This window comes from Heterocephalus glaber, unplaced genomic scaffold, assembly GCF_053883595.1.
Source record: "Heterocephalus glaber isolate CG9 unplaced genomic scaffold, H.glaber_assembly_v1.0 deba00001479, whole genome shotgun sequence".
Lineage (NCBI taxonomy): Eukaryota > Metazoa > Chordata > Mammalia > Rodentia > Bathyergidae > Heterocephalus > Heterocephalus glaber.
This window is the reverse complement of record NW_028258316.1, coordinates 7,895,020-7,920,861: the sequence shown is the minus strand read 5'-3', so window position 1 is coordinate 7,920,861 and position 25,842 is coordinate 7,895,020. Positions and strand designations below refer to the sequence as shown.

At 56.7% G+C, this 25,842-nt stretch overlaps 1 protein-coding gene across 2 annotated transcripts in view; it reads right to left on the bottom strand.

Moving 5' to 3' along the window:
• Positions 1-23,166, bottom strand: part of Niban2 (niban apoptosis regulator 2) — a 44,362-nt gene extending 21,196 nt beyond the window's left edge. Inside the window, exons 1-2 of one of the 2 annotated variants that reach the window (XM_021262007.2) lie at positions 22,910-23,143; positions 6,910-7,143 (exon numbers count right to left, since the gene is read on the bottom strand). Coding sequence is in view for 1 of the 2 variants with exons in the window: in XM_004849322.4 (XP_004849379.1) it covers positions 22,910-22,964 (55 nt within the window). In the remaining variant the exon portion in view is untranslated. Of the gene's footprint in view, positions 1-6,909; positions 7,144-22,909 lie in introns of both variants that reach the window. The other variant, XM_004849322.4, reaches the window with a different exon arrangement.
• Positions 23,167-25,842: the final 2,676 nt, after the last annotated feature.

Below are 25,842 nucleotides of genomic sequence, written 5' to 3'. Positions count from 1 at the left end.
GAGTCCTCTTAGTAGCCGCGGGCAGCCTGTGAATCCGAGAGCAGGGCTGAGAGAGTTCCTGGCTTCGGGCACCACTGCCCGCCCCGGCTCTGTCCCCATGTCACCGCTGCATGAGGGCGGGAGGCGCCGTCCGGCTCTGAAGAGGCCACTTCCCAGGACACCGGGCCAGGGCGACACACGCATGCGCGCACGCACACGCACGTTCGCCCAGGGGTTGGTTTCTGAGCCAAGAGCCAGGCGTTTCCGCAATCTTAACCCAGGCTCCATGGATCTTAATGCAGCTGGAACCCCATCTCCAAGGGCTGCGCTCTTTGGGGTGACCCCGAGGGACTCCCTCGCCCGCCAGTCCGAGTTCCCAGGGCGCCCCAGGTGTCCACCCACTGAACCTACCGTGTGCTCAGCAGGCTGAGGAACCCTACCGGGTATCCTTACCCCCATTCCACAGAGAAGCAAGCTGAGGTTCCGGGAGACCCACTCCCTTCCTCAAAGGCATAGAGCCCAGAATGGGAAAGAAGGGTGTTTTGAGCCTAGAGCCTGTCCGGAGCCCACCCAGAGATTCCCGGCCCCAGCAGCCCCCCTCCACTGGGCCACAGCAACTTTTCTAAAAGGCCCTGACTTTCCCTTCTCTTGGGAGGCCCTGCTCAGTGCCAAGGGGAGAAAAAGCAGGCTACTATCCCTGTATTTTTTGTTTGTCTTTTGAGACAGGGTCTCTCTAAGTAGTTCAGGCTGGCCTCAAACTCACGATGACCCTCCTGCCTCAGCCTCCCGAGTGCTGGGATGACAAGCGTGCACCACCATCTTACAGATGTGGAAACTGCAGCTCAGGAGGCACCGTGACTTTCCCAAGGTCACACAGGTGACAGTGGCAGAGCCAGGATGGAAGCCTAGCAGCCCCAGCCTCCACTGTCTCCCATCTGGTCAGCACCTTTCCACCCACGGAGGGCCCTGCCTGTCCAGCCGCCCTGGGGCTTGATCTGCCTCTCGAGGGCTGGGTGGGTCTCGGCCAGCTCAGCTGACCTGGAATCTTAACGACCATCTCATCAGCAGCACTGGCCTCTGGTGCTGACCACCAGTGCTGGCCTCAGCACACACACCACACACACACACACACACACACACACACCCTGCACTGGTGAGTCAGCCTACTCCGGAGCAGATGCAGCCACCTGAGGACTGGGGCAGGACGGCCACCTCCCACCTCCACATGGGCACAGGCTCTGGGTTCAAGCCCCAGCCTCACCACCTGCTAGCTGTGTGGCCTTGGCCCAGGCACCTCCTCTCTCTGAGCCCATATCTCCCTCTGCAAGATGGCAGCACAGGGGACTGGTTCTGAGAAGACCATGACCCAAGGAGCATGGAGTACGTCACCCCGGCGAGGAGGAGGCACATCACAAGTCACAGGTCAGAGCTCCTGCAAAGTGTCCCTGGCCCAAGGTTCCAATAACCCAGGAGAGGCCCTCGATACCCAGGCCGAGCCACCCCCGCCAGGCTCAGCCCCACAACCTGCACTGACAGCAGCCAACCAGCCAGGACGGCGCTGATCGCTGACTTCCGCAAGTGACAACGTTAAGGATCACACGACTTCCTGAGTAGATATCGGGCACTGGGCAAGAACTGGGGGTGCCCCAGGATGGCCTGAAGCTCCCTGAAACCTTGGGGCTGGGCTCATGCACCGGTGGGCAAACAGGCTCAGAGACAAGAGGCTCGCTGAGGTTGGGCACAGTGGTGCACACCTCTCATCCCAGCATTCAAGAGGCTGAGGCAGGAGGATCTCATGAGTTCAAGGCCAGCCTGAACTGCACAGCAAGACAGCAAGACCCTGTTTCAACAGAAAAAGATCTTGACCCAGCCCACGACCCAAGAGGCTGGGCCTGAATCCCACCTCCACACTGCTGATCAGGCATCGGGTCAGAGGATGGCCTCTAGCCACGGTGGCATCCAACCCCACATCAACCCCAGGGACTTCATGCCAGTCCCAGACCTGGTTTGGCCCGAGTTGTGGGCACCAAGCCAGATTGGTCCCTGGCTCACCTGGTCCCTCCAGTGGGCTCCAGACACACCTCGCCCACAAGGCCGGCCCAGTTTCAGGGTTTCGGGCTGAGAGATTTGCCCACTGAAACCAGGCAGGTGACAGCGCCCTCGGGGTAGGGCAGGCTCAGAACCTGCCCGCCTGGTTCCTAGAGGGTTGGGGAGCAGGGCCAAGGAACAGCAGGGGCCGAGTAGGGCCAGGGACTCAGTTTCCCTACATCGTGGAGGCAGGCCAAGCACTATCATTTCTGTCCGCGGCCTGGGACAGCAGGGGAAGCTGAGGTCCAGAGAGGTAGTGACACTGTCCTGGGTCACACAGCACGTCTCAGCCCCCCCCCAGTGCCTTGCCGGTAGCCCTCCTACTCGACCACCCCTATGCTCACGAGCACACAAAGGCAGCAGTGCATTATTTCACACACCTGAAGACGATAAGGCTCAGAGAGGTTGAGTGACTTCTGAGACACACAGCTTGCCAAGGTCACAGACCCCAAACAGTCTAACCGGGAACTGAGGCTGGGGAAAATTGACCTCACAACCACTGCCGACAGCCTGTGGGGGGACAGGGCCTCCCCACACCACTGGCCCTGTGGGTGGCCACGGTCAGAAGGGCGACGTGCAGCCCCTGCTCAGGCCCTGTAAAGGTGGGAAGCTGGGAGGAGGGGAAATGACAGGCTCCAGGGCTGGCAGGACCAGAGCTGGGGAGACGTGGGCAGCGAGGGTCCCCACCAGGCCACCGTTGTCCAGGAGGGTGGGGAGGGGCGGCCAGAGGACTCCTCGTGCCCTCCACTCGCCATGGCAGGTCCTGGAGGGACAGGCACTCCCAGCAGGCCACACTCTCCAGAACAAGGCCAGCAGGGTCAGCCCAGCTCAACCCAGGCGGGGCAGCCCCAGCTAGTCGCTGCCCCCAGGCCTGCCCCATGGCCCCTAAATTTCCACCCTGGCTCCCTCAGATCTCTTCCAAACGCAGGAGCCGAAGGGAGAAGCCTGATCCTCCTTGCCCAAAAGCCTTCCATGGCTCCCACTGCTTTCCTCCAGGATGGGTGAGACTCCCACCCACTCCCACAGCTCCCTGATGAGCTCCTAGTGGGTTTGGGCTAGTTCTGTGTGTCTCACTCCTCCGGGCAGCACCTGTGTGGCAGAGAAAGGAGGGGGCGGGGCGTGGTGGCACACAACTAAAATCCCAACACTCAGGAAGCTGAGGCAGGAGGATTGCTTGAGTCTGAGGCCAGTCTAGGCTACATAGTGACTTGAAAGCCATCTTGGAGTTTGGAGCCCCACAACGCTCCTGGTGAGGTGGCTGCGCTGGCTCCTGAAGGGACCCTCAGCGGCTGACCCCTTCCCCGAGGCCACTTACAAACAAAGAAACCCCTCTCGCCATAAACACAGCACCTCAGCAGCCTGGCCTGGTACCCACAGCCCCCTGTCCAGACTGCACGTGTCCGGCGGCTGCCTTGACTCTCCAAGGGCCCAGGGAGGAGGCTCCGTCACCACCAAGGGCTCAAGATGGCAGGGAGCAGCCAGGGCTTAGGCTGTGGGCCAGGTACTCCACAGGGGACACACACACACACACACACACACACACACACAGAGTCACACAGCTGTGTAACACTGGGCCCCCATGACAGCCACTATTGGGGAAACCGAGGCTGCAAGGGCAGGGATGCGCCCTGCGGGTGGAATCCAGGGCAGCAGGACCCAGACTCCAAGGGCTGTGGAAACATCTAGAAGATCATCACATGACAGCTCTGTAAAGGCTCTCACTGGGCTTTGATGGCCCCAGGAGACCATGATGGACTCCCCATCAGCACTGTCACAAGGCCTGCCGAGGCCTGGCACGCTGCAGCCCATAATCAGGCTACACTGACATGAGTCTGACTCTTCCCACATCCCTGCATGGCATTTTCTCCCTCCTGCTTTCACCCTTCCTTTCCAAGTTCCAACTCTCAGCCAGAGCTGGGCATGGTGATGCCTGCCTGTAATTCTAGCACTTTAGGAGGCTGAGGCAGGAGGACTGCAAGTTCCAGCTAGACCTCAGCAATGAAGTGACTCATGGAGACTCTGTCTCAAAATAGAGAAGGCCTGGGGATGTAGCTCAGTGTGAAGGCCCTGCGCTCAATCTCCAGTATCCCAAAACAAACAACAGACAAAAGAGCCAGACTTCAAGGCCCTGCCCTCACACCATCTGCTCAGGGAAAGGTTCCAGAGGCCCCATTTGCATGTAATTATAATCATCATCACCACAACATGCAGGAATGAGAATGTGTCACAGTTAGCCCAGTGCCAGCCTGAGGCTCCCCGCTAGGGTGGGTTGCGGATCAGGGTGGGTTGACAGTTATCGTCAACAGGCTTCCTTTACCCCTCACTGGGACAGGCTAATAAACCCATTCTTTGGATGAGGAATTTGAGGCTGAGGGAGGCTAAAGGACTTGCTCAACATCTCATAGGTTGAAGAGCAAAACCAGACCGGCGGGGGAGAAAAAAGTCAGTGGGACTTGGCGCCCAGAGGAGGCCAGCTGGGATCTCCAATACGGAATGGTCTCTCCCGGGCCACCTCTTCCTGCTCCACAGGCTGGAAGCCCACCCCAGACCAACCCAGGGCCCCTGGCCTCGTCCTCCGGGTCTTAGTGGCAATTCATGCATGGCTTGTGAATGGCTCCTTCCATCCAGCTCCCCAGCAACCAGATCCTGCCCAGCCCAGGTGGGAAGGAAATGCCCCACCCCAGGAAGGGGGGCTTCTCAGACACCAAAATGGCCCCTGGCAAGGACTGAGGGCCAAGGCTGGCAAGGCAGATTTGGGGCAAGGCGGTGGAGCCAGGAGGAACGGGGCAGGATTTCTTACAGAGCTGCCTCCAAACCTCCTCAGCTAGCCAATATTTAACCAGGGTTCAGCGACAAGGGGCGGGGGGCGGGGGGAGCTTGAAGTCAGGAGGGCCTGAGGCGGGGAGCCCCGGGGAAATGCTCCCCAAGAGGGCAGGGCAGGGCACACCCACACCCGCCCACCCAGGCTGCTCTTTCCACCTCAGGCCTCAGTGGGAGGAAGTCAATTCCCATCCTGACACAAACAGAGGGAAACAAAGGCGCTCTCAGGCCGCCAGGCCCTCCTGCCCTGGCTGGCTGGAAGCAGCCCCATGCCCACAGCCTGCAGTTGGCAGCTTGTTCTGGGAGCCCAAGATTCGGGGGCATCTCCACTTTGGCAGTGGTGGAAGAGGGCGCAGAGGTCCCCCAGGAGTGCCGTACCCAGAGCAGGTCAGGCTCCCTCTCTGTGCTGCGGGCCCATGCTGGCCCCTGCTGCAGCCAAGGCCACACCTGAGGCCAAGGGAGCCATGCAGAAAGGGTGAAAGTGGGCCAGAGCACCCCAGACCGCAGGATGCCCCAGGAGGCCCAGGCACCTCCCAGTGCCCCCTCCTGCCCAGCCCCAGCGGGGAAGCCACGCAGCCACAGGACACATCTGGCTCAGTGCTGCAGCACCCTCACCTCTCTGAGCCCTGGGGATAATGACGCCATTGCTGTCATCAGGATGGGATGGACTTGCTGGTGGTCACAGAGAGGGTGGCTGAGTTACAACAGTGAGTTGTTTGGGGGGGGGGGTTGAATTTTTTTTTTTTTTGGTACCGGGGATCGAACTCGGGTCCTTGAGCTTGTGCAGCAGGCGGCAAAACCACTGAGCTAAATCCCCGGCCTTTTTGGGGTTTTTTGAGACAGAGTCTCAATATGTGGTTCACGCTGTCCTCAACTTGAACACAGACAGCCTTCTGCCTCAGCCTCCGGAGTGCTGGGGTCACAGGTGTGGACTACTTTGCCTGGCTTCTACTACAACAGTAATTTTGGATACGCTGCCAACTGTGCCTCATCCCCACCCAGGGCCTCCCGCATGCTACCACTGATCCACGGTGCCAGCCTCCACGAAGTTTCCCTCACCATCATCCTTCACCTCCATTCCTTTCCTGTCATCCTCACCACCTCCGCCGGACCCCAAGTCCTCCTCCCTGGGGCCCCGGCCACAGGGCAGCACCCCAGCTGCTCCCCAACCCAACTCCCTCTCAGGCCAAGTCCAGAGTGCCGAGGCTGAACTGGGGCCTGGCACTGCGCTGCAGCACACACCCTAGCAGGTGCCCGCCCCAGGCCTGGCATCGGTCCAGGGCCCATGTGAGAAGCCACCGCTGAACTGCAGGTCCAGCTGGAGTGAGACCCGGAGACGGCCACTCAGGACCTCCTGACCAAGCCCGGACCCAGCACGTGTGCACGGCCAGCCTGACAGCCAGAATCGCTGAACTCTCCTTGCAGGGACTGCAAGGTTCCTGTCACCAAGAGGCAGGAGCAAAGGGCAGGACCCAGCCTGCCCCCCACACATTCCATCAGGCAGCTTGGGACAGACCGAAGTAGCACCAGCAGCAGAGCCAAGGTCAGGGAAGGCCAGGAAGTTTGCGCAGCCCTCATTCAATTCATCCCCTCCCTGCAGAAAGGCAGGCAAAGACTGAAGCACACACACCAGTAGTCCCAGCACTCAGGAGGCTGAAGCAGGAGGATTGCCACAAGTTCAAGGCCAGCCTGGGCTACACAATGAGACCCTGTCTCAAACAAACAAACAAACAAACAAAAACAAACAGAACACACAAGAAAGCCTTCATCTGTTCCATAACTATTTACCATCCTTCCTTCCCACTCCCAGGCCATTCCATGGAACAGTGTCCTGTCAGGTTCTGGTATCAGATCTAGGTTCAAATGCTGATTCTCTGGCTATGGGGCTTTGAACATGTGGCTTAATTCTTCCCAAACCTCAGTTTCCTCTGCTGTAAAATGGAAGAACAGAAGTCCCCCACCTTGTCAGGCTGTCAGAACAACTTGAGAATAAGAGTAAATCCCCAGCCGGAGCAAACGGACCTGGGATGGTCAGAGACAATGACCGACGAGGAGCTGACAGGTTTCCATCTGTCCCAGGGTTGGTGGCCAGGGTGGGCACGAGGACCTGGCACAAGCCCTACTGGCAGCTTTCTGAGATGTTTCAAGCCAGAGATGGAGAGCAGCAAAGGGCAACCGAACAGCAGCAACCTGGGTCCTAGGCAGAGCAGCCGAGGGATTGGGCAAGTGTGGGGTCCAGTCTTCCGGGCCCTCGTCCTGCAGAGGTGAGAATCAGAGAGGGCAAGCCGAGCGAGAAACCGCAATGAAGACCTGAAGGCAAACAAACCACAGCCTGCCCACCTCAGAGGCCGCCGGCGCTGAGGGTGCCGGTGGGGGCTCCCCACCTTCCTCTCCCTCAGCTGCAGCTTCTTTGCGGGAGATCACAAGGTCAGCCCCAGAGACCAAGGGCCCTGAGTCCTTCAGTTGTCACTGATTCATGTGTGGCCCTGGGAAGCTCCCAGTCTCTCCAAGCCTCTGCGTATTCCCACAGGTGTACCCTCACGGGGAAAAGGCTAGAGGTCAGGGACCATGTATGTCTTGTATTTGTACTGTCTCTGCCTCCCCACTCCTTCCTTGACTTATTGCGCTGACCAAGACATCCAGATGAAACACTTCCGGCTGGGAGCAATGGTGCTCACCTATAATCCCAGCTACTCATGAGGCTGAGGCAGGAGAATCTCTTGAGGCCAGTTCCATACCAGCCTGGACAAATAGCAAATTTCCATCTTAAACAGGAAAGGTGGAGGGAGAAGAGGAAAAGAAAGAAAAGAAAAAGATGGAACTTCTAGCTATAGGGCTTTAACATTAAGTCTCAGAGCCGAGTGTGGTGGAACATGAGCATGACTGTAATCCCAGCACTCTGAGGGGCTGAGAGGCAGGTGGATCAAAGTTTAAGCCCAACCTGGGCAATTTGGTGAAACCTTATCTCGAAAGAAAAAATAGAAAAGGAAGGGCCAGGGATTTAGCTCAGTGGTTTCGCTGCTTCACAAGCGCAAGGACCTGAGTTTGATCCCCGGTACCAAAAAAAAAAAAAAAAAAGAGGGGCTGAGGCTGTAGTTCAGTGCAAAGGCCCTGGGTTCAATCCCCAGTACCACATCTAACAAAACAGAACAAAACAAGACAAAACACAAGGAAGTCTCAGGCCTGCACAGTATGCAGTGAAGCTATAAAGGGCCAAGGACCAGGAAAGGGCTGAGAAGGGACAGGAAGGACAGGCTAACTCCCAGCCCCAAACCAGAGAGCTGAATTATTCCCTGGGAAAACACACGGGGAAAGCTAAGACCCGGGCACATCCTGGCTGAACTGCAGTCCGTTCTCAGGTGATCTCTGAAAGTGGGCAGGTCCTTCCCAAGAGGGCGTCTCAAGGCCCAGCTGGGGACAGACATGTGGCAGCGAAAACCCAAACTCTGGGACCCAACAGACCCAGCTCTGCCCCGACACTGACTTTCCCAACCTCAGTTCCTTAGCCATAATAGGCATAAAAACAGTACCAGCCTCAAAGGTCTGTGGCGAGAACTGAAGACCTGAACGCTTGGCTCTTCCCTGATGGATGTTACGAGTCCGGGACAAGCCAGGCAGCATTCAAGGCCAGCCCGGACTACACAGAGAAACCCAGCCTCAAAAAAGAGTCTGGGACAAATGGTCTTCCAGTCATTCTTCTCACTAAGCCCAACACAGGTTTTTTCCCAAGCTGCCTGGGACCCCAGACTCCTGTTATACACACGCCTGCGTGGGCACACTGCTACCCGCAGCTTCCAGCTCCCAGGGTCCTGCGGGCCAGTGGGGTGCAGTGGGGTGAGGTGGGGTGGGGAAGAAGAGGCAGCAGGAAGCGGAGGGGAGAGGAGAGGAAGATGAACCAATATGAAAATTTGCTCGCAAGCTTGCAGCTGGGCCAGCAGGAACCCAATCGCAGGCTGCGGTGCCAGGGACCCTTAGATGGAGACGTTTACACAGAAGATACAGTTTATTCAGATGGCAGGACTCCCTTAGCCGCCCTCTGAGCTGGGCCCTGCCCTACCCTGGCTGCAGGCCTCCTGAGGTACAGAGGGAACCGAAAGGAGAGATGGTAGAAATTCCTGAGAGGCCCTGCCAGCCTTCTGTCCTCCTTTCCAGGCAACTGCATGACCCTCACTGGCGCTTCACAGGGGGCGCTGCTCAGCCACAGGCACAGCAAAACGAGGTGGTGAGACAGGGCTACCAGCACCTGACTGCTCCAGGATGGCCCAGGCTTCCCTTCTTGGTTGTCCTCTCATCCGCTCAGTGAAGGGACTGGACTCCATGGTGTTAGATCCTCAAGGCCCTGACACCCTCCAGCTATAACATAAGACAGCAACCCTTCCCACCACAGCAGCAGTCCCAGGGAGCCCAACATTCAGCCTTGATCAAACCGTTCCTGAGTTCCACCTGTCAGCCTAGGGCAGGGAAAGGCACTGTCCCCTGGCTGTCACCAGCCTTCTATTCAGGGCAGAACCCAGTTAGTCATTAGCATACTTGGTTTTAACCTTTGTTTTCTGTCCATTTGCCCCACAAGGACAGGACCCGTTTGTGTCTCCTTCGTGACATATCCCCAGTACGTAGCACCTAATATTTGTCCCTCTGACTTCAGGAGATCACACCAGAGTGCCACAGCTCAGTCTCCCAGGAAGTCTAAGACACAGGAGGACAACAGGGGTTTCCTAGAAAGGCGAACTCTGGCTGGGAGTCAGATGCACCCCAGCCCCTGGGCCAGTATGAGAAAGGGCTCTCCAGTTCCAGTGTGGCCCAGCAGGCAGGGCCCTTGCTGCACAGGGCCTGGTTGGGAGGTGGCCAGCTGAGCCCAAGGCCACACATCAGCAGCGGAAAAGGTCAGCACCCATTACGCCATCTGAAGCTGTCACCTAAGCTCAGCTCCTCAGTTTCCTCTTCCTGCTCAAATGGAATCCTGTCAAATGATATGGCACCTCCAGAGAGCCTGGGAAACCAGAGCAGGGCAGATCCTGTCACCTCCTCGGTCCCCTCTGCACCCCCAGGGTAGGTGGTGAGAAGCCCCAGGTCTGTGGCCACTCGCCTAGGCTGGCATACTGCTCTGCTCCCGAGTCCCCATGAGAAGGGACGGTTGGGATCCCTGCCCCTTAAAGGGACATGGTGGTACACACCTGCAATCCTAGCTACATGTGAGGCTGAGGCAGGAGAATCATAAGTTCAAGGCCAGCCTGGGGTACATAGTAGAACCTTGTCTCAGACTAAAAGAAAAAGGGCTGAGAGTATGGCCTGGTGGTAGAACACTTGCCTCGCACATAGGAGACTTTGGGTATGATTCCCAGTACTGGGGGAGATAAAAGAAAGGAAAAAGAACAAGAAATGCAACTACCAAGTGTTGTGCACAGGGAGGTGCTGCAGCCTCTCCCTCTGTGACCTCAGGCCACCAGGACCTTCACCTAGGACAGGACAGCAAGTCACACACACTGGTGGGGAGACCCCACGGGACACGGCTGGTCCGAGGCACCAGGAACAGAGGGCTCTCAGAGTCACCAGGGCGCCACGGCCAGGGCCCGGGGTCCCACCGCCACCTGTCACGTGAGCACTCAGTCGGGAACAAGGGCCAGGCACCCAGAAGAGCCAGCCTGTCCGGCCTCACCCTCAAAGGCAAGAACAAAGGGCCCCAGCCCGTGAGTCACCTGGAGAACACACGTGGGACGGAAGGAAGCTGAGTGCCACACACGCTCCAGCTCCCGGGTGCAGCCTCACACCAGCAGCCTCCCACCTCGGCCCCAGGGGAAGTCCCTCCTGCATCAGCCTCCCCAGATTCTCACCCACTAGGCCCTGCATCCTGACAGTTTTGGGGTCCCCATGCTTCGAGGACATGGGACCTTGCAATGGCACTGATTCATTCATCCACCTTTAGGGGATTACAAAAATTCACAGGAAGCTAGGCATGGGAGTGCATGCGTGTAATGCCAGCACTCTGGAAGGCTGAGGCAGGAGGGTCAGAAGCATGAACTCAGGCTGAGAAAGTTAGACCCTGTCTCAAAATTTTAAAATTAAATAAATAAAAAGCTGGGGATGTAGCTCCATGCAAAGGTCCTGGATTCAGTGTCTAGTACTGCCAAAGAGGAAAAAAGAAAAAGAATCACAAGAATAATGTTCATAGTAGTTATCTACTCTAGAGCATTTAATGTGCTCTACACACATCATGTAATAACCTTTATGACCCAGTGAGCATTAATCATCCCCATTCCCATTTTATAGCTCGAGAAGCCAACACATAAGCAGCTACAGTCACCGGCCTCGGGGCACTTGGCAGTGGCTGGTGGATTAAACTTTCACCTCCACTGCCCACCTGAGGAGCCCACAGGCCAGGAGCCCTCAGGCACTCGTGATGAGAATCCCAACCCTGGTGGTGGATGCCTGAGATCCCAGCACTTGGGAGGCTGAGGCAGGAGGATTGCCATGCATTTGAGGCCAGCCTGGGCTTCACAGTGAGTTCAAGCCCAATCTGAACTGTATAGGGAGACCTTGTCTCACAAAAGTGCAAGGACCCGAGTTCGATCCCCGGTACCAAAAAAAACCCAAACAAAAAAAAAAAACACCAACAGACAAAATGAGAACCATGAAAGACCCACAGTGAGGCAGCCCAGGGCCCCCACCCAGCCTACTGGGCTGGGGCCAGGGCATGAGGGTTCCTGGTGCCGGGACTTGGTCTGAGTCCTCCAAAGCCATTTAGGGTCTAGCACTTGACCCTGAAGATAGGAAGGCCTGGGGAGATCATTTCACTCCCAAAGCCTCTCACCCAACCCCTCCATTGGAGCACAGGGGAAACAGGCCCAGAGTGAGGCAGGAGCCAGCCAAGACCACAGAGGTGTGAGGCTAGACAGTCTCCCCTCCAGACCTGGACTCCGAGAGGCCATCGAGGGCTGTAGGAAGTGGGCGGAATGGCAGGGGTACAGTGACCCTAATTGCACAGGACTCGTCCTGGGGAGAGGGGGCCAGGCCAGGCAAGATCCCACCAGGATCCCAACAGGAAATGGGAAGGCTAAGCATGCAGCTTGGCCTCTGGGGCCAGGCAGGTCTCTGGTCATTGAGACAGGAAGCCCTCTGCTAGGGGCCCCGCCTCTGGGCAGAAAGAAACGAAGAGTTTGCACCCCTTCCAGGTAGCGCACACCTGTACTCCTAGCATTCAGGAGGCTGAGGCAGGAGGACCGCCCCAAGTTTGAGGTGAACCTGGGCAACATAGTGAGTTCAAGGTGAGCCTGAACTACATAGTAAGACCCTGGCTCAAAAAAAAAAGGAAAGAAAGAGCAGGTGGGCTTCTGAGACACCAGCTGGCCCCTGGTCTGGGTGACAGAAAGGAAGGGCACACCCACCTTGAGACAAGCTCACTGTCACTTTAGAAAGGAGGAAACTGAGGCATCAGTCAAAGTCCCAGCCTCAAGCTGTGACTGCCCCACCAGGCCCCTCCTCTTCCTCCCCCTTTCCTGGCAGCCTTAAACACGGGAGTGGGGGTGGGAGGAGTACAGCATGGGCTATTTTTGGTCCCACACAGCCCCTGCTGTGTGCCCAGGCGGCTGTCCCTGACCGGCCTGCTCTTCTCACGGAGCGCCTGTTTGTTTACTTAGCCTTCAAAATTATAACCTCTGCGGCTCCACCCAGCCTGCTCACGCCTTCCCTGACGGAGTCTTAGTTGTCCAGGCCTGTCCGAGGGGCAGAGGGGACGGGAGGAGGAAAGCGGCTGTGCTGAGGTCAGGGGCCCTGCGTCCCCATCCATTTCCGTAGCTCGAGACCCTGGGGCATGTCTGTTCTTTCTGGACCTCGGTTTATTCAGGACGACATGGAGGAGGGGATGGGTCGGATGATTTTAAAGGGTCCTTCCTGGTCAGGAGAGGAAGGGTCTGAGCCAGGCGTGGGCCACACCTGCGATCCCAGGGTTCAGGAGGCTGAGGCAGGGGGATCACCACAATTTCAAGGCCAGCCTGGGCTACATAGTGAGACTCTTGTCTTAAACAACCAACGAAGAAGAAAAAGAGGAAGAAGAGGAGGAAGAGGAGAAGAAGGAGGGTCTGGACCAGAAAAGAAAAACACCCACTGCCCACCGCCAGCTCCAAACCCAAGGCAGCAGGCATTGTCCCCTAAAGTTCCCATGGGAGTCACTGCTCCTGCAACCCAGCAGCGCGGGTCCCTCCAAAGCCTCAACTCTGTTCTTTGCCCCCCATCCACCTTCCAGAGAACGGTACCCTCAAAAAACAAAACCCACAAAAACTCCAGGCTTAGTGGCACATGAATGCAACACCAGCTACTCAGGAGGCTGAAGCAGGAGATTCCAAGTTCAAGACCAGACTGGGCCACTTAGCAAGGCTTCGTCTCAAAATAAAAACTAAAAAGAGCTGGAGATGTAGCTCCGTAGTGGAGCCCTTGCCAAGTATGCATGGGTTCAATCCCCAGTACTGCCAAAAAGTAAAAAAAAATTAAAAACCAATCAGAAGTGTAATTTTATCTTCTTCCTCCGCCCAGAGGTCTGCATCAGCCTTAAAATCCCTGACAGGCAGAGGCAAAGGACACACGGCCCAAGGACACAGCAATAGCAGGAAGCGTCTCCCAGAATCTTCGGGCACCCAAAGGCAGGGCCCCACTGTCCCGTCTTCCGGATAGCTGGGGCTCTGAGGAGGGGGGCCGCTCACCCAAGGCCACACAGCCCTGCCTGGCGGAAGCCTCTGCCCCTGGCGAGGCCAGGCACCGCCGCTCGAGCAAGCGGGGCTGACCGAGTTTAAAGCCGACATGCACTTTGGAAAACACAAGCCCAGTCTCGGTAACGCAAGCCGCGGCGCGCCCGGCCCTCTGGATGGAACCCCCGGGGGCGGGGCAGTGCATGGAATCCGGACTCCTCCGGCCCCATCCGGCCCCAGCGCGCAGCACAGTGCTCAGCCTCCTCCTTCAGCAGCAATTCTGCCTTGCGCAATAATATCTGAGATACCCGCCCTGAGCCCTCAACACAGCCCACGAGCCCACCAGCGTGGCGGCACACACCTGTAATCCCAGCACACGGGAGGTTGAGGCAGGAGGATCGCAGCCAGTTTGAGGGCAGCCTGAGCTACACTGTGTTCAAGGCCAGCCTGAACTACATAGCGAAACCCTGTCTCAAAACACCAAAAACAAAAAAAACAAAACGGGCCAGGGATGCATTTCAGTGGCACCTCGTGTGCCTGGCAAGCGAAAGGTCCTAAGTTCGATCCCTGGTACTGGGAAAACAAAAAAACAAAAAAGTGGGGTTCACACTTTGCAAACCATTCCTCTCTGGTCCTCTTGGCTGCCCAGTAGGCCCCAAACAGCCTGGCCCATGCCCTGCACTGTCGATGGCCCCCGAGCCAACATCCTACAGTGGACTCTACCGGCAGTGATAGCTAAGACACCAGGACCACCACTTCCTCAAAATCAAAGCGCTCGAGCCCTGCCATCTCCATGATTCCTCACCACACCCTGGCAGGACTGGCTGCTGTTCCACCCGCTTCACAGATGAGGAACCTGAGGCCCAGAAAAGGGAAAGCAGCTGCCCCTGACAGGGTGGTCAAAACAGGATCTCAAAACCAGGCCCTTGGATTCCAGCCCTCTTTCTGCTGCCTTGGAAGCGAAGAAGGCTGTCACACTCAGGGCTGTGCAGGAAGAGAGTGGTCTCCCTCCATGGGAGGGATGGGAACAGAGGCTGCAGGACCCTCAAGGTCAGCCTCCTTAAAACCTGAAGGATCCAAGAGCCAGGCGTGGTGGCACAGCCCTATAATCCCAGCTCCTGGAGGCTGAGGCAAGAGGGTCGCTCTAAATTCAAGGCCAGCCTGAACTATATAGCAGGGCTGTCTCAAAAAAACACAAAAAACAAAAGCAAAGCAGGATCCGTCCACCCTGAGGAACTGTCAACCCTGCAGGGCCAAGAGTGACAGATGTCGCTGCAGCCCCACCCACATGTCAGGTCAGGGCCTGGCCCTCTATCCCCCCACGTAGAGGCCCCACCTCCTCCCATCCTCCTCAAATTCAGCTGACCACCCCACCTCTACCTGCACAATACTCAAAAAAGGCCCCTTATGGGACATGTCCCCTCCTCACCAAGGCCAGCACCTGGGGATCCCCCATGTCACTCTGTCTGTCCACCCAACAGGTCACCCACCTTCACCCACTGAGCCAGTGTCCCCTTTACACTTTGTCCTTGCAGGCAGGGACCTAGAAGGGGCTGGCGACGTGCATGTCCGCCACCCTCAGGCAGAGCTCCAGAAGGGTTTTGGTGGTGGTGATTTTTTTTTTTTTTTTGCAGCGTTGGGATCCAACTCAGGCCCGATGAAGGCTAGACAAGCACCCTACCACTGAGCTACAAGGGCTCCATAACTACTGATGGAGCAAATAAAAGACAGCTGGGCTAAGTGTTGGGCACCTATAATCCCAGCTACTCAGGAAGCTGAGGCAGGAGAATCACAAATTCCAGGACCACCGGGGCAATTTAGCTAGACGCTGTTTCAAAATAAAATACAAAGGGCTGGAGATGCAACTCAGCACTAGCACACTTGGCTAGTATGTACAAGGCCCTGGTTTTAAAAAAAAAAAGGGTCTGCAAAGGCAGAGCCTTCCCAAGGGCACATTCTGATCTCAAGGTCACAGAGAGGCAGAAGGGTCACGGGGAGGAACAGGTATTGGTCCAGAATCAGACAGCCAACGGTGCACAGGACCAGGCTCAAGACTCACAAGTCTGATTCTGAACAAGCAGAAGAGGACTGTGTGGCACCCAGGTGTCCAGAGCCACAGCTGGGCTCCTCTGCCCGGGCACATCCACTTTCCAGAGCACGTGGGAGGCGCTGGGCATGCTGGACCCATCGGTCTCCCTGGGGGCAGAGTGTGCGAAGTAAAGCAACAACCAGCAGTCGGAGGGCTTCACTCTGTACATCATCACCCTCCTGCCTCTGCTGCACATGCAGCAGCGTCAGAGAAAGTAGAAAGGGCATCCTCTTTGCCCTGAGGCTCAAAGAAGGACCTGTGTGCCCTGAAGCACACATCCAAGGAGTGACAAAACCAGGGATCCAGTCTGAGCACTTGGCTAGAGAGCCTCACCCCAAAACCACTGGGCTCCCTGCTTCTTCAAACTTAACACCCACCGTGTTGCCAGACTGGTCCCCTTCCCCTGGATAAGCCAAAGGTAGCACATTTCCCAAAAGGGACTCATCCCAGAGAGTAGACCAGGCACCCTGCTATGTAGCTCAGGCTGGACTTGAACTCACTATGTTGCTCAGGCTGGCACAAAGATCCTCCTGCCTCAACCTCCCGAATGCTAGGATTATGGGCATGAGCCACCACACCCAGCTTCTGTTCTAGTTTCAATCAATCTGATCAGAAGATTGCAGCCTCCTCCACCAGGAGAGGAGCACAGACAGCTCTGCTCCACCTTGAGGGCTTTAAACCCAAGCCTCTGCCCAGCCCTGGCTTCAGAAAATCCTTCTTCCTGGGGCAGGGGAGTGGGTGGGGGTGGGGCAGGGGAAGGAAAAGGCAGCTCAGGAATTTCTGTGACCACAGGATGATGCTAGGAGGAGAGGAGCTCAGGCCGCTGTGAGTCATGCAGAGGAGGAGGAGGAGGAGGCGCATGAAGCACAGGCTGAGTAAGGAGGGCGGGTGGGTTGGTGCAGCCTCCCGAAAGCCTCTGACACTCGCAGCTCTGTGCTCTCCTACTCCGCTCCCTGCCTGTCTGTGTCTCCCAGAGCCCTTCCCACACTGTCCCCGGGCCATCCAGGCACCAGGAGTTACACCACCACAGGGAGTAAGGCCCAGCCTGAGACACAGGTGAGAATTCATCTAGATAAAGGCAAAGGGTGGCCTTGCACACAGTAAGTGTTTAGTTAAAGGACACCTTGTCTGGGTTCCCACTCAGCGGCTGCCCCTCCCTGCGTTATCAGCCACCAACCTCAGACAGGAAGTACACCAGTCCTCGTGTGCTGCAGGCCACAAACCCAGAGACCACGGACATCAGCCCAGCCGACAGCAGTGCTGAAAGGAAGCTCAGGGCTTCCCGCAAATTGCCCAGGTGGGTGGAAGCAGGGTAGGGAGAGACGGGCTGACCAGAGCCAGGAAGGAAACAGTGACTCAGTTTACCCTAAACACCAACATGGAAGAAATAAGCCAATGCCCATCTTTCAGGGAAAGGCTAAGAAAATACTATCTGGGCCGGGCATGCTGTAATCCCAGCACTCTCGGGAGGCTGAGGCAGGGAGATCCAAAGTTCAAGCCCAGGCTAACAGCAACTTTACCAAGACCATGTGTCATTTAAAATAAAAAAACAAAGGGCTGGAGATGTAGCTTAATGTGAAGGTCCTGGGTTCAATCCCCAGTACCACAAAAAACAAAACAACAACAAAAAAAGTTGTTTGTCCCTGGTTAGAACAAGATGTAGCCTTTAGGGAGGTTTATTTATGATCTAGGAGAGATGTTTATTGACAATTGTTGAGTAAAAGGAGCAAACCCCAAGCTTGCGTGGAGGTCCCAGCAACCTACAAGAAACACGGAGGGGAGCGGGGCAGAGAGGCAGGGTGTGGGGGTGACTCCTCTTCTTGTCTTTCAGCTTCATTCCTGGGTTGCAGGGAGGTGGTAGTGGCCCAGTTTGGGCTGAGAAGGACTCTCTGGGCGGGCAGGGTGGGTGGCAAGGCCCAGAGCAGGAGGGGGAGGCCCCCCAGGAGGCAGCACTGAGGCCACAGCGGAGAAGGGGACAAGAGGAGGCTGGGCGGAGGCCACTGGAGGGTCAAAGCCAACAAAAGCTCCTTATGTAAGCCCGGCACAAGAGACAGCAGAATGCCCAGACATTTCACACAGGGGCTGACCCAGACCCAGCGGGGGCGGCAGCCCAGGCCCCACTTCCGGCTGGGTCTCTGCAAGGCCCAGGACCACAACTAGGAAGCCAGGAGCCAGGGTAGAGGGTGGTGGAAGGGTAAGCCCTTCCCTTAAGCACTCCCAGCATCTGCAGCCACCTCGCAAACATACATTTTTTTGTTTTGTTTTGGTTTTGGTTTTTGGTACCGGGGATCGAACTCAGGACCTTGTACTTGCAAGGCAGGTGGCGTCACCACTGAGCTAAATTCCCAGCCCGAAAACATGCATTTTTAGATCAGCTTGGGAAAGGCACTGTTTCTTTTGCTCAATTAATAAATGGGATTCATTTTTTCTTCTCCTTATCCAGTTGTCAAAAAGGGTGGGAATATTCACTCCGTGGTTCATCATGGCAGGAGGGTGTCAAATGCATGCTGCTTTTTGCGTCATCAAAATGGCCAGGTGCGGTGGCACATGCCTGTGATCTCAGCACTCAGGAGGCTGAGGCAGGAGGATCCCAAGTTGGAGCCCAGCCTGGGAAACTTGGGGAGATCCTGTTTCAAAATTAAAAAATAAAGAGGGTGGGGGTATAGCACTCGTGGGTCCAATTCTCCAATACCGCAAAAAGAAAAAGGAAAAAACCGCTGGAAACATGCCAGGAGCCCACAAACAGAGACCTGGGTAAAAAGACCGCCCCAGGCACAAAACAGAACAGCCAGAGAAAGACCAAGGTAGGCTTGTGTGTTCAGACATGGAAAGATGCCTGCCATCTACCCAGTGAAAAACATCAAACCACAGAAGCATAGCAAAGGATCTTTTTTGTAAACCAAGCTACATACCAGTGAGGACTCTAAGAGGCGTGTTTGGAAACAAGAACAAGCGGACAAAAGAGTCCTTCTGAAGAGAGATTAAGGGAGGCCTGGTGGAGGGCTTCTCATTTGTTATTCCCTTCCTGAACTGTCTACGCCTGCAGTCACTTTTGCAATTAGACAAAGGGTATGGGCGGTGGGAGGCCTGGGGGTCACACACGTGACCACTGATAGTTACAAGGCTTATTTCCGGGGTGACAAAAAAGTTCTAAAATTAGGGCCAGGGATTTAGCTCAGTGGTTCTGCAGCCGCCTGCTCTGCAAGCGCAAGGAACCGAGTTCGATCCCTGGTACCCGCCCCCCCCAAAAAATCTGACAGAAATTAATATTAGAACCCAGCTAAATTCCATTATGGGTCGGGGATTTAGCTCAGTGGTTCTGCCGCCTGCCTCGCAAGCACAAGGACCCAAGTTCGATCCCCAGTACCAAAAAAAAAAAAAAAAAAATTCTAAAATTGAATGTGACCATGGTTGGACAACTCTGTCAATACACTAAAAACCACTGAATTGTACACTTTCAGTAGGTGGATTATACAGTAGGTGGATTATGTCTCAATGCAGCTGCTATAAAAAAAGAAAACAAACAAGCAGGCGTGGTGGTGGACATCTGTAATCCCAGCACTGGAGAGGCCGAGGCAGGAGGCCAGCCCGGGCTAAACAGTGAGTTCAAGGCCAGCCTGGAATACACAGTAAGACCCTGTCTTGGGAAAAAAAAAAAAGAGAGAGAGAGAAAGAATGATGAGCTGGACAGGAGGGTGGAGCTTACAGGAGCAATGGCTGAGTCCCTTGAGGCTACCCTGAAGACTTGGCAGACAAGAGGGGACCCCCCCCCTCAGCCACTGCCAGCAGCACCCAGCCCCGCCCCCTCACCCATGGCATCTTGGGTTACGTGGCTCAGGCCATGGGCACAGAACCCCTCCTGGGCTCAGAACTCACACCAGGGCCCAGATCCCCTCTCCTCCGATCCTGAACTCTGGCCAGACGGAAGGGACAGGCGAGCCTAACCCAGCCACCTGTCCTACTCCTAGGTCCTTCTGCCCATCACGTGGGTCCCTATCACTACAATCTTCCGCTCCTCCAGGCCGCCACGTCCACGGGACCTAGCTTCCAAGGCAGAAGGAACCCGGAAATCAGGCTCCTGAGCCCCAGGTGTGTCATCACATCCAGGGGAGAGGCCACGCTGACCCCAGAGGCTGGACAAACCTGAGAGAAATCACAGCTTGATGGCACCCTTTAAATTCCAAACACAGCAATTCATCTTGCTCACAAGGAACTCAACTGCGGAACGGGACAAGCCTCTTCATAATAACAGAGCACATCCCTGGCCCCAGCACCGGCCTGAGCTGCTGACTGCACATTGTCTAATTAAATTATCCTGGCAGTGCCTAGAGGGCACCTGCCATTACTATTCTCGCTTACAAATAGGAAAACTGAGGTTGAGCCTGGGTGTGGTGATGCACACCTGTGGTCCCAGCACTTGAGAGGCTGAGGCAGGAGGATCCCAAGTTTGATGCCAGCCTGGGATACGTAGTGAGTTCAAGGCCAGCCTGAGCTACATAGTGAGATGTTGTCTTTTAAAAAAGAGAAAATAGGGGCCGGGGATTTAGCTCAGTGGTTCCGGTGCCTGCCTTGTAAGCGCAAGGTCCCAAGTTCGATCCCTGGTACCAAAAAAAAATAGAAAAAGAGAAAATAGAGATATCTTGGGAAAATTTGGGGTTGCCAGACCTTCCGGTAACAGCTAGGTAAACTGAGACCTAGAGAGAGTAAGTGGCCTCCCCATGGTTACACAAGTTCCTGGCTCCCAGGTTAGGGCTCTTTTCTGTTTGTTTTTGACATATGTTCTCGCTATGTAGTTCAGGCTGGCTTTGAACTCGCTATGTAGCCCAGGCTTGCCTCAAACTTGTGGAGACCCTCCTTCCTCAGCTTCCCAAGTGCTGGATTACAGGCATGTGCCACCACACCTCGATAAACTAGGGCTCTTAACTTCCTCTGCTATAGCCTCTTGTGCCCAGCTACCTGGGCCACTGGTATAGGAAGGAACAAGCCCCTGCTCGCCAGAGGCTTTGAAATCTCAGGATGAAAGCTGCCGGGGCAGTGAAACAGCACTCTGGGTAGGAGCGTGCCTGACCTTCGCCAAGACTTGCAGTCTGGCATTCACCTGCTAACCTGCCTGGGCCGGGTACAAAACTGCAGGCCAACCCACAGCACCCCAACAAGCCAGGGAGCTCAGAGCATGGTGGGAAGTGAGCTTCCCAAAGCTGTCATTGCTACAGGCTGGCCGCTCCAGGTGGGGAGAGCCTGGAATTTTAATTGTGTGCAATGGACCAGCCCACCGTTCCCTGGGTGGGGTGAGGAAGAGGAGGAGGTGGCAAAGGCGCACCCTCATTCCCCTCGCCAGATTTCTAAGGTGGTTCACTTCCTCCGAGGGGGCAGGGAGGCTTCAAGCTCCTGTCCTACCAACTTCCCGGCCCTGCAGAGCCACTCAGGTGAGCCTGCCCCGGAATCCTAGGCATCTTAAGAGGGTTATTAATAGCAGCAAAGTGTCAGGAAGAGAGGCCAGCAGGCTTTGAGTGGGCACAACCCTCTTCTCCCCAGCCTGGTATCCACAGAACAAACCCAGCCCTCTCCAGCAGAGGACACTTCAACTTCTGTGGCTCAGTCCCACCCCTGGAAACGGCAGGGGGAGGAAGGGCTGGCACCTCACTCAGCCCAAGAGGTGGGGAGGTGGGGAGGTGGGGGAGTCCGAGCTGGGTGTGGGGAGAGGAAAAATCCCACCCAGGCCCGCGGGAGGCCCTGAATGGAGGGACTGTTGCAGAGCTCCAGGAGGTTGCCACCAACAGGGAGGGGACAGGAAGACTCCGCCCCAGCCCTTCCTCCTCCCAAAGTCCAGGCCCAGTCCCACAAGGAGGCCTTCCAGGACTTAGCTCCCCGCTGGTCCAAGGAGAGCGACTGAATCATTTCTGTATCTCCCCCAGCCCAGGGCTAGCACAAAGGGGAGCTCAGGCCACTGGCTCCAGGCCACAGTCAGCAGGCAGGCCCTCCCCAGCACCCTCTTTGTACCCAGCCAGGGTGGGGCCCTGGGGACACCGAGCTAAGAGACACCTGGTCCTTGCTCTCCAGCGGTCCCTGGTATCAAGAGAGCATGGAGAACACGGCTAAGAAACACACTCTACAGGACATCAGTATAAGTGTAGGAGGACAGACCTCTCGGGGAACATTGGACTGGGACATAAATGCAGCCAAGTGGGTCTGTGAGCTGCTGTGGAACCCACCTGACTGCCACCCCTGCGTCAGTGCCTCTTCTCTGCCAGGCCCTGAGCCAAGCGAGCTGCAGGAATTGGCTCATTTAGGTCTCAGTAACTCACCAGTAAGGAAATCACTGACCCCACTTCAAAGATGAGAAAACCAAGGTGCCAGACATTGAGAGACTTGTCCAAGATCCCACGCCTGGGAAACAAACTCTGGGATTCCACCAAGGCCACTTACTGCCCCCTTCCTGATGTCGGCCCCAGCCGAGTGTCTCAGGCAGCCTGAAGGTCTCACCCCACCTCCCATTCTCCAGAGGAACCCAGGGCCCGATGCAGCCCCTGGCCTCCCCCGGGGAGCCTTAGGGGCAGCTGCCCTTGTGAGAAGGGTCATAGTGTGGTGACAGGCTGAGAGCTACCCAGCTGAAGAGACTGGGGGTGCTGGGAAGGAGAGGGGCTGGCCCCAGAGGGTCCCTTCCCGCCCTGACTGGCTTCCCGGCTGGGGCAGCCAGCAGGAGCACAGGGCTGAGCTGAGAGGAACCCCACCCCCTCCGGTGCACCCCGCGTATCCCTGGCCTCTACTGGATCAGTCCCAGGCCCTACAAGGCCCTTCCTCTGGAAGATTCGGCCACGAGTACCCCGGCTGGGGCCAGAGCAAGGTGTGGATGGGACAGCTCGCCAGGAAGGTCAGGGCTGTGTGGGGCAGATCTAGGGGAGACAGGAGCTTGGAAAGCTGCTCGGCGGGATACCGGGTGGGAAGGGATGGGCTGCAACCCTCCGGGCATCAATCTGGCATTAGGGGTCCGGGGATCCCAAGGAGGTTCCTATAGGGAAGGGGGAGGGGACCCAAATCCACTCAAAAGGGAGAAAGAGGATCTCAGAATGAGGAGACAAGGGGCACCCAGACCCAGAGGGAACAAGCTCAGACCGTACCCACGCGCGCCTCCCCCCCCCCACCCGAGCCTAACTCTTGGGGGACCCCAGTCCCGAAGGCTGGCAGGCCGGTGGAGGCGTGGCCCGGGACGCCCGGCGAACCCCCGGCACGCGGGCGCTCGCTGCGCAGTCCTCACCTGCGATGTGCTGGCGCCGGGCGTCGTCCAGGTGCGTGGACACCACGTCCCCCATGGCGAGGAGCAGCGCACCCAGCCCAACCCGGCCGCCGCCCGCAGTGCCGGCGCTGCTCAGACGGACGCCACTGGCGCCATGGAGCCTGGCCCGCCCCGACCCTGCCGCTCCGCCGCCCCTGGCTTCGGCCTCAGCTCGGGTCGAGCAACGTCCTCCCGCCCGCAGCCTCCGTCTCCCGCGCCCGCCCGCTCGCCCGGCCCCGCGCCCAGCCGCTCCCCACCCCGCCCCGCCCCGCCTGCCAAAGGCCCCGCCCCGCCAGGACCACGCCCCCTCGCCGCCCTTGGGCGGGTGGGCGGGTGGGCGGGGCTCGCGGGTAGGGGATGCCGCAACTGCAGCGAGACAGAGACAAAGAGAATCCCCGCGAGGGAGACTCAGAGCGACACGGACAGTGCGCGCCAGATCCAGACCCAGGCGGAGAGAGGGACTTAGTGGGCACCTCTGAAAGATCGGGGTGCCCAGGGGCTCCAGTCCGGCCGTCTCCCCTCCCTTCCTGCCGAGGAGGACGTGGGAACCTGGAAGGGGACGCCCAGGCCGACGTGCAGGAAGTCTGCGTCCGCGCAACGCTGCTCCGCCCGCTCCCGGTGCCCTGCCCAGTGCGCCCCTGCCCCCAGGCCTGCCCGCAGCCGCCCTCGGAACTTCCCTGGCCTTGATCTGACCTGCCCAGGAGGTGTGCTGGCCAGACTTGCACAATAGCTAGGGGCAAGGGCTGCTGCCTAGGAGTGGGGGGCGCTGGGGCCCAGAAGCACCAGGACCCCAGTGCCAGGCCTGCATTCTTCAGGTCCAGCTCGGGGCCTGTCTCTCAGGAGGCGGCTGGTGGGACAGAGCAAACCAGAAATGGGAAAAGTAACCGCACTTTACAATTTGCAAAGAAAGGCTGTGGGGTGAAAAGGCAAGATCAGGCGCGGACTTTGGGTACACCACTGGGGCTGGGCATGTTGGATCACTAGTACCAGATGAATGTGTTTCAGTTTCAGATTAACAGCAGGGATCCTCAAATCTTGGACTGGAGTGGCAGAGGCCGCCCTTGGCTGCTGATGTCCCATCTGTCCTGTATTCTAGCAAGGGCCAGGTGGTTGCTACTTGCTTACCCCAGGTGATGGAGCACTCACTACTTCTCCAGAGAGCAGTCCATCCTTTCATGGCCCATCTCGTGCTGTAACTGGTACAGGCAGCGGCCGATGACGGAAACAGCTTTACTGTGCTTCAGACCCGTCCACGCCGCAGGAGCCAGGTGTGGAGTGGATGAAGCGAGGCAGGCAGCAATCCATGCATTCATTCACTCCCAGTCATTCAGTGATTCTGCAAGAAGCCCGAGCTTGCTGTACATGGTGGAGAACGCCTGTAGTCCCAGCACTTGGGAGACTGAGGCAGGAGGATCGCTGTGAGTTCAATGCAAGCCTAAACTTCGTAGTGAGAAGACCCTGTCTCAAAAAAAAAAAAAAAAAAGTTCAAGCTGCCTAACCCCTCTATGAGCCCAGACAAGGAACATTGCCACTTTGGGCCTGTCTCTTCATCTGTCAGATGGCAGTAGCAATACTTTGTTGGGAAGATTAAAGAAGGTGACAGAGTGCCTGGCATTGTGCCTGGCAGATGGCTGTCATTTCTCAGTAAGCAGAACTGTCATCCCATTATTCATCACCGTCCCTGCCCTCAACAGCGTCGATAAGCTCTAGGAAAGAGCGGAACATCCTATTTTGAGGACCTTCACACAAAGTAGTAACCGAGCTGAAAGTTGAGAAACAAGAATAGTGAGGAAGCGGTTTCTGGGAAACAGCATTCCACGGAGTGGGGACCGCACAGGCAGAGGCCCAGCCTCCAGCAGCAGGATCCTTTGGTTACTAGCTTCCTGGTAGACAAGTGGCCCAGAAAGGGAAGGTGATTTCCCAAAGACACACAGCAAAGCTGAGGCAAAGCCAGTCAGAGCCAGGTCTCTCCTGCTGTCTGAAGCAAGCAATGCTGGGAACCTCATTTCATTTTTCCCACAGCCCCAAAGATGGGTTAGGAAATCTGTGCCTAGGGAGGGGACAGTAGAGCCAACCCCAGCCCCACTGGAGGCCTGGAACAACTGGGGGAGGGAGGGCCACAGTAGCCCTCCCTTAGCCTTCATGGTGCCTCAGGCCCATTGTCAACTGTAGGGTGCTCTGATAGGTACTCTAAACCTTGGGCCCAGTCCCTGAAGCTTCAAGATTCATTCAGTGCACACAAAAGAATCATCTGGGGACTGGGGATTTAGCTCAGTGGTTCCACTGCCTGCCTCGAAAGCACAAGGACCCGAGTTCGATCCCCTGGTACCATAAAAAAAAAAAGGTGCAAGGTCCCGAGTTCGATCCCCAGTACCAAAAAAAAGGGGGGATGCTGTGGAGGGGGACTGACTAAGGAAAGATCTGGAGGGAACTCTCAGGGGGAATGAAAATGGTCTCTCCAGCTAGGCAGGTGGGAGTACATATTTGTCTAAACTTACCAAACTCTACACTTGACGGGTGCATCTGATTCTGTGCCAGTTAGGCTTCAGTAGGTTTTGGGGTGTTGTGCTGAGCTACATCTCTACCCCCTTTTTATTTTTCATTTTGAGACAGGGTCTCGCTAAGTCACCAAGTTGCCCAAACTGGGCTCAAATTTGGAATCCTCCTGCCTCAGCCTCCCAGAATGCTGGAATTACAGGCATTTGACACCATATCTGGCTTATTCAATAATTTAGTTTGTTCTAAGTGAAAAAGCAGGGCTGGAGTTCTAGCTCAGTGCTAGTGAGGAAAAGCTGCCCATTTACGAAGCACATGTTGCCTGCCAGGTGTCATTCCAAGTTGGCTGGACCTGGTGACGAATGCCTGTAATTCCTGCACTTGGGAGGCTGAGGCAGGAGGATGGTGAGTTTCATCAG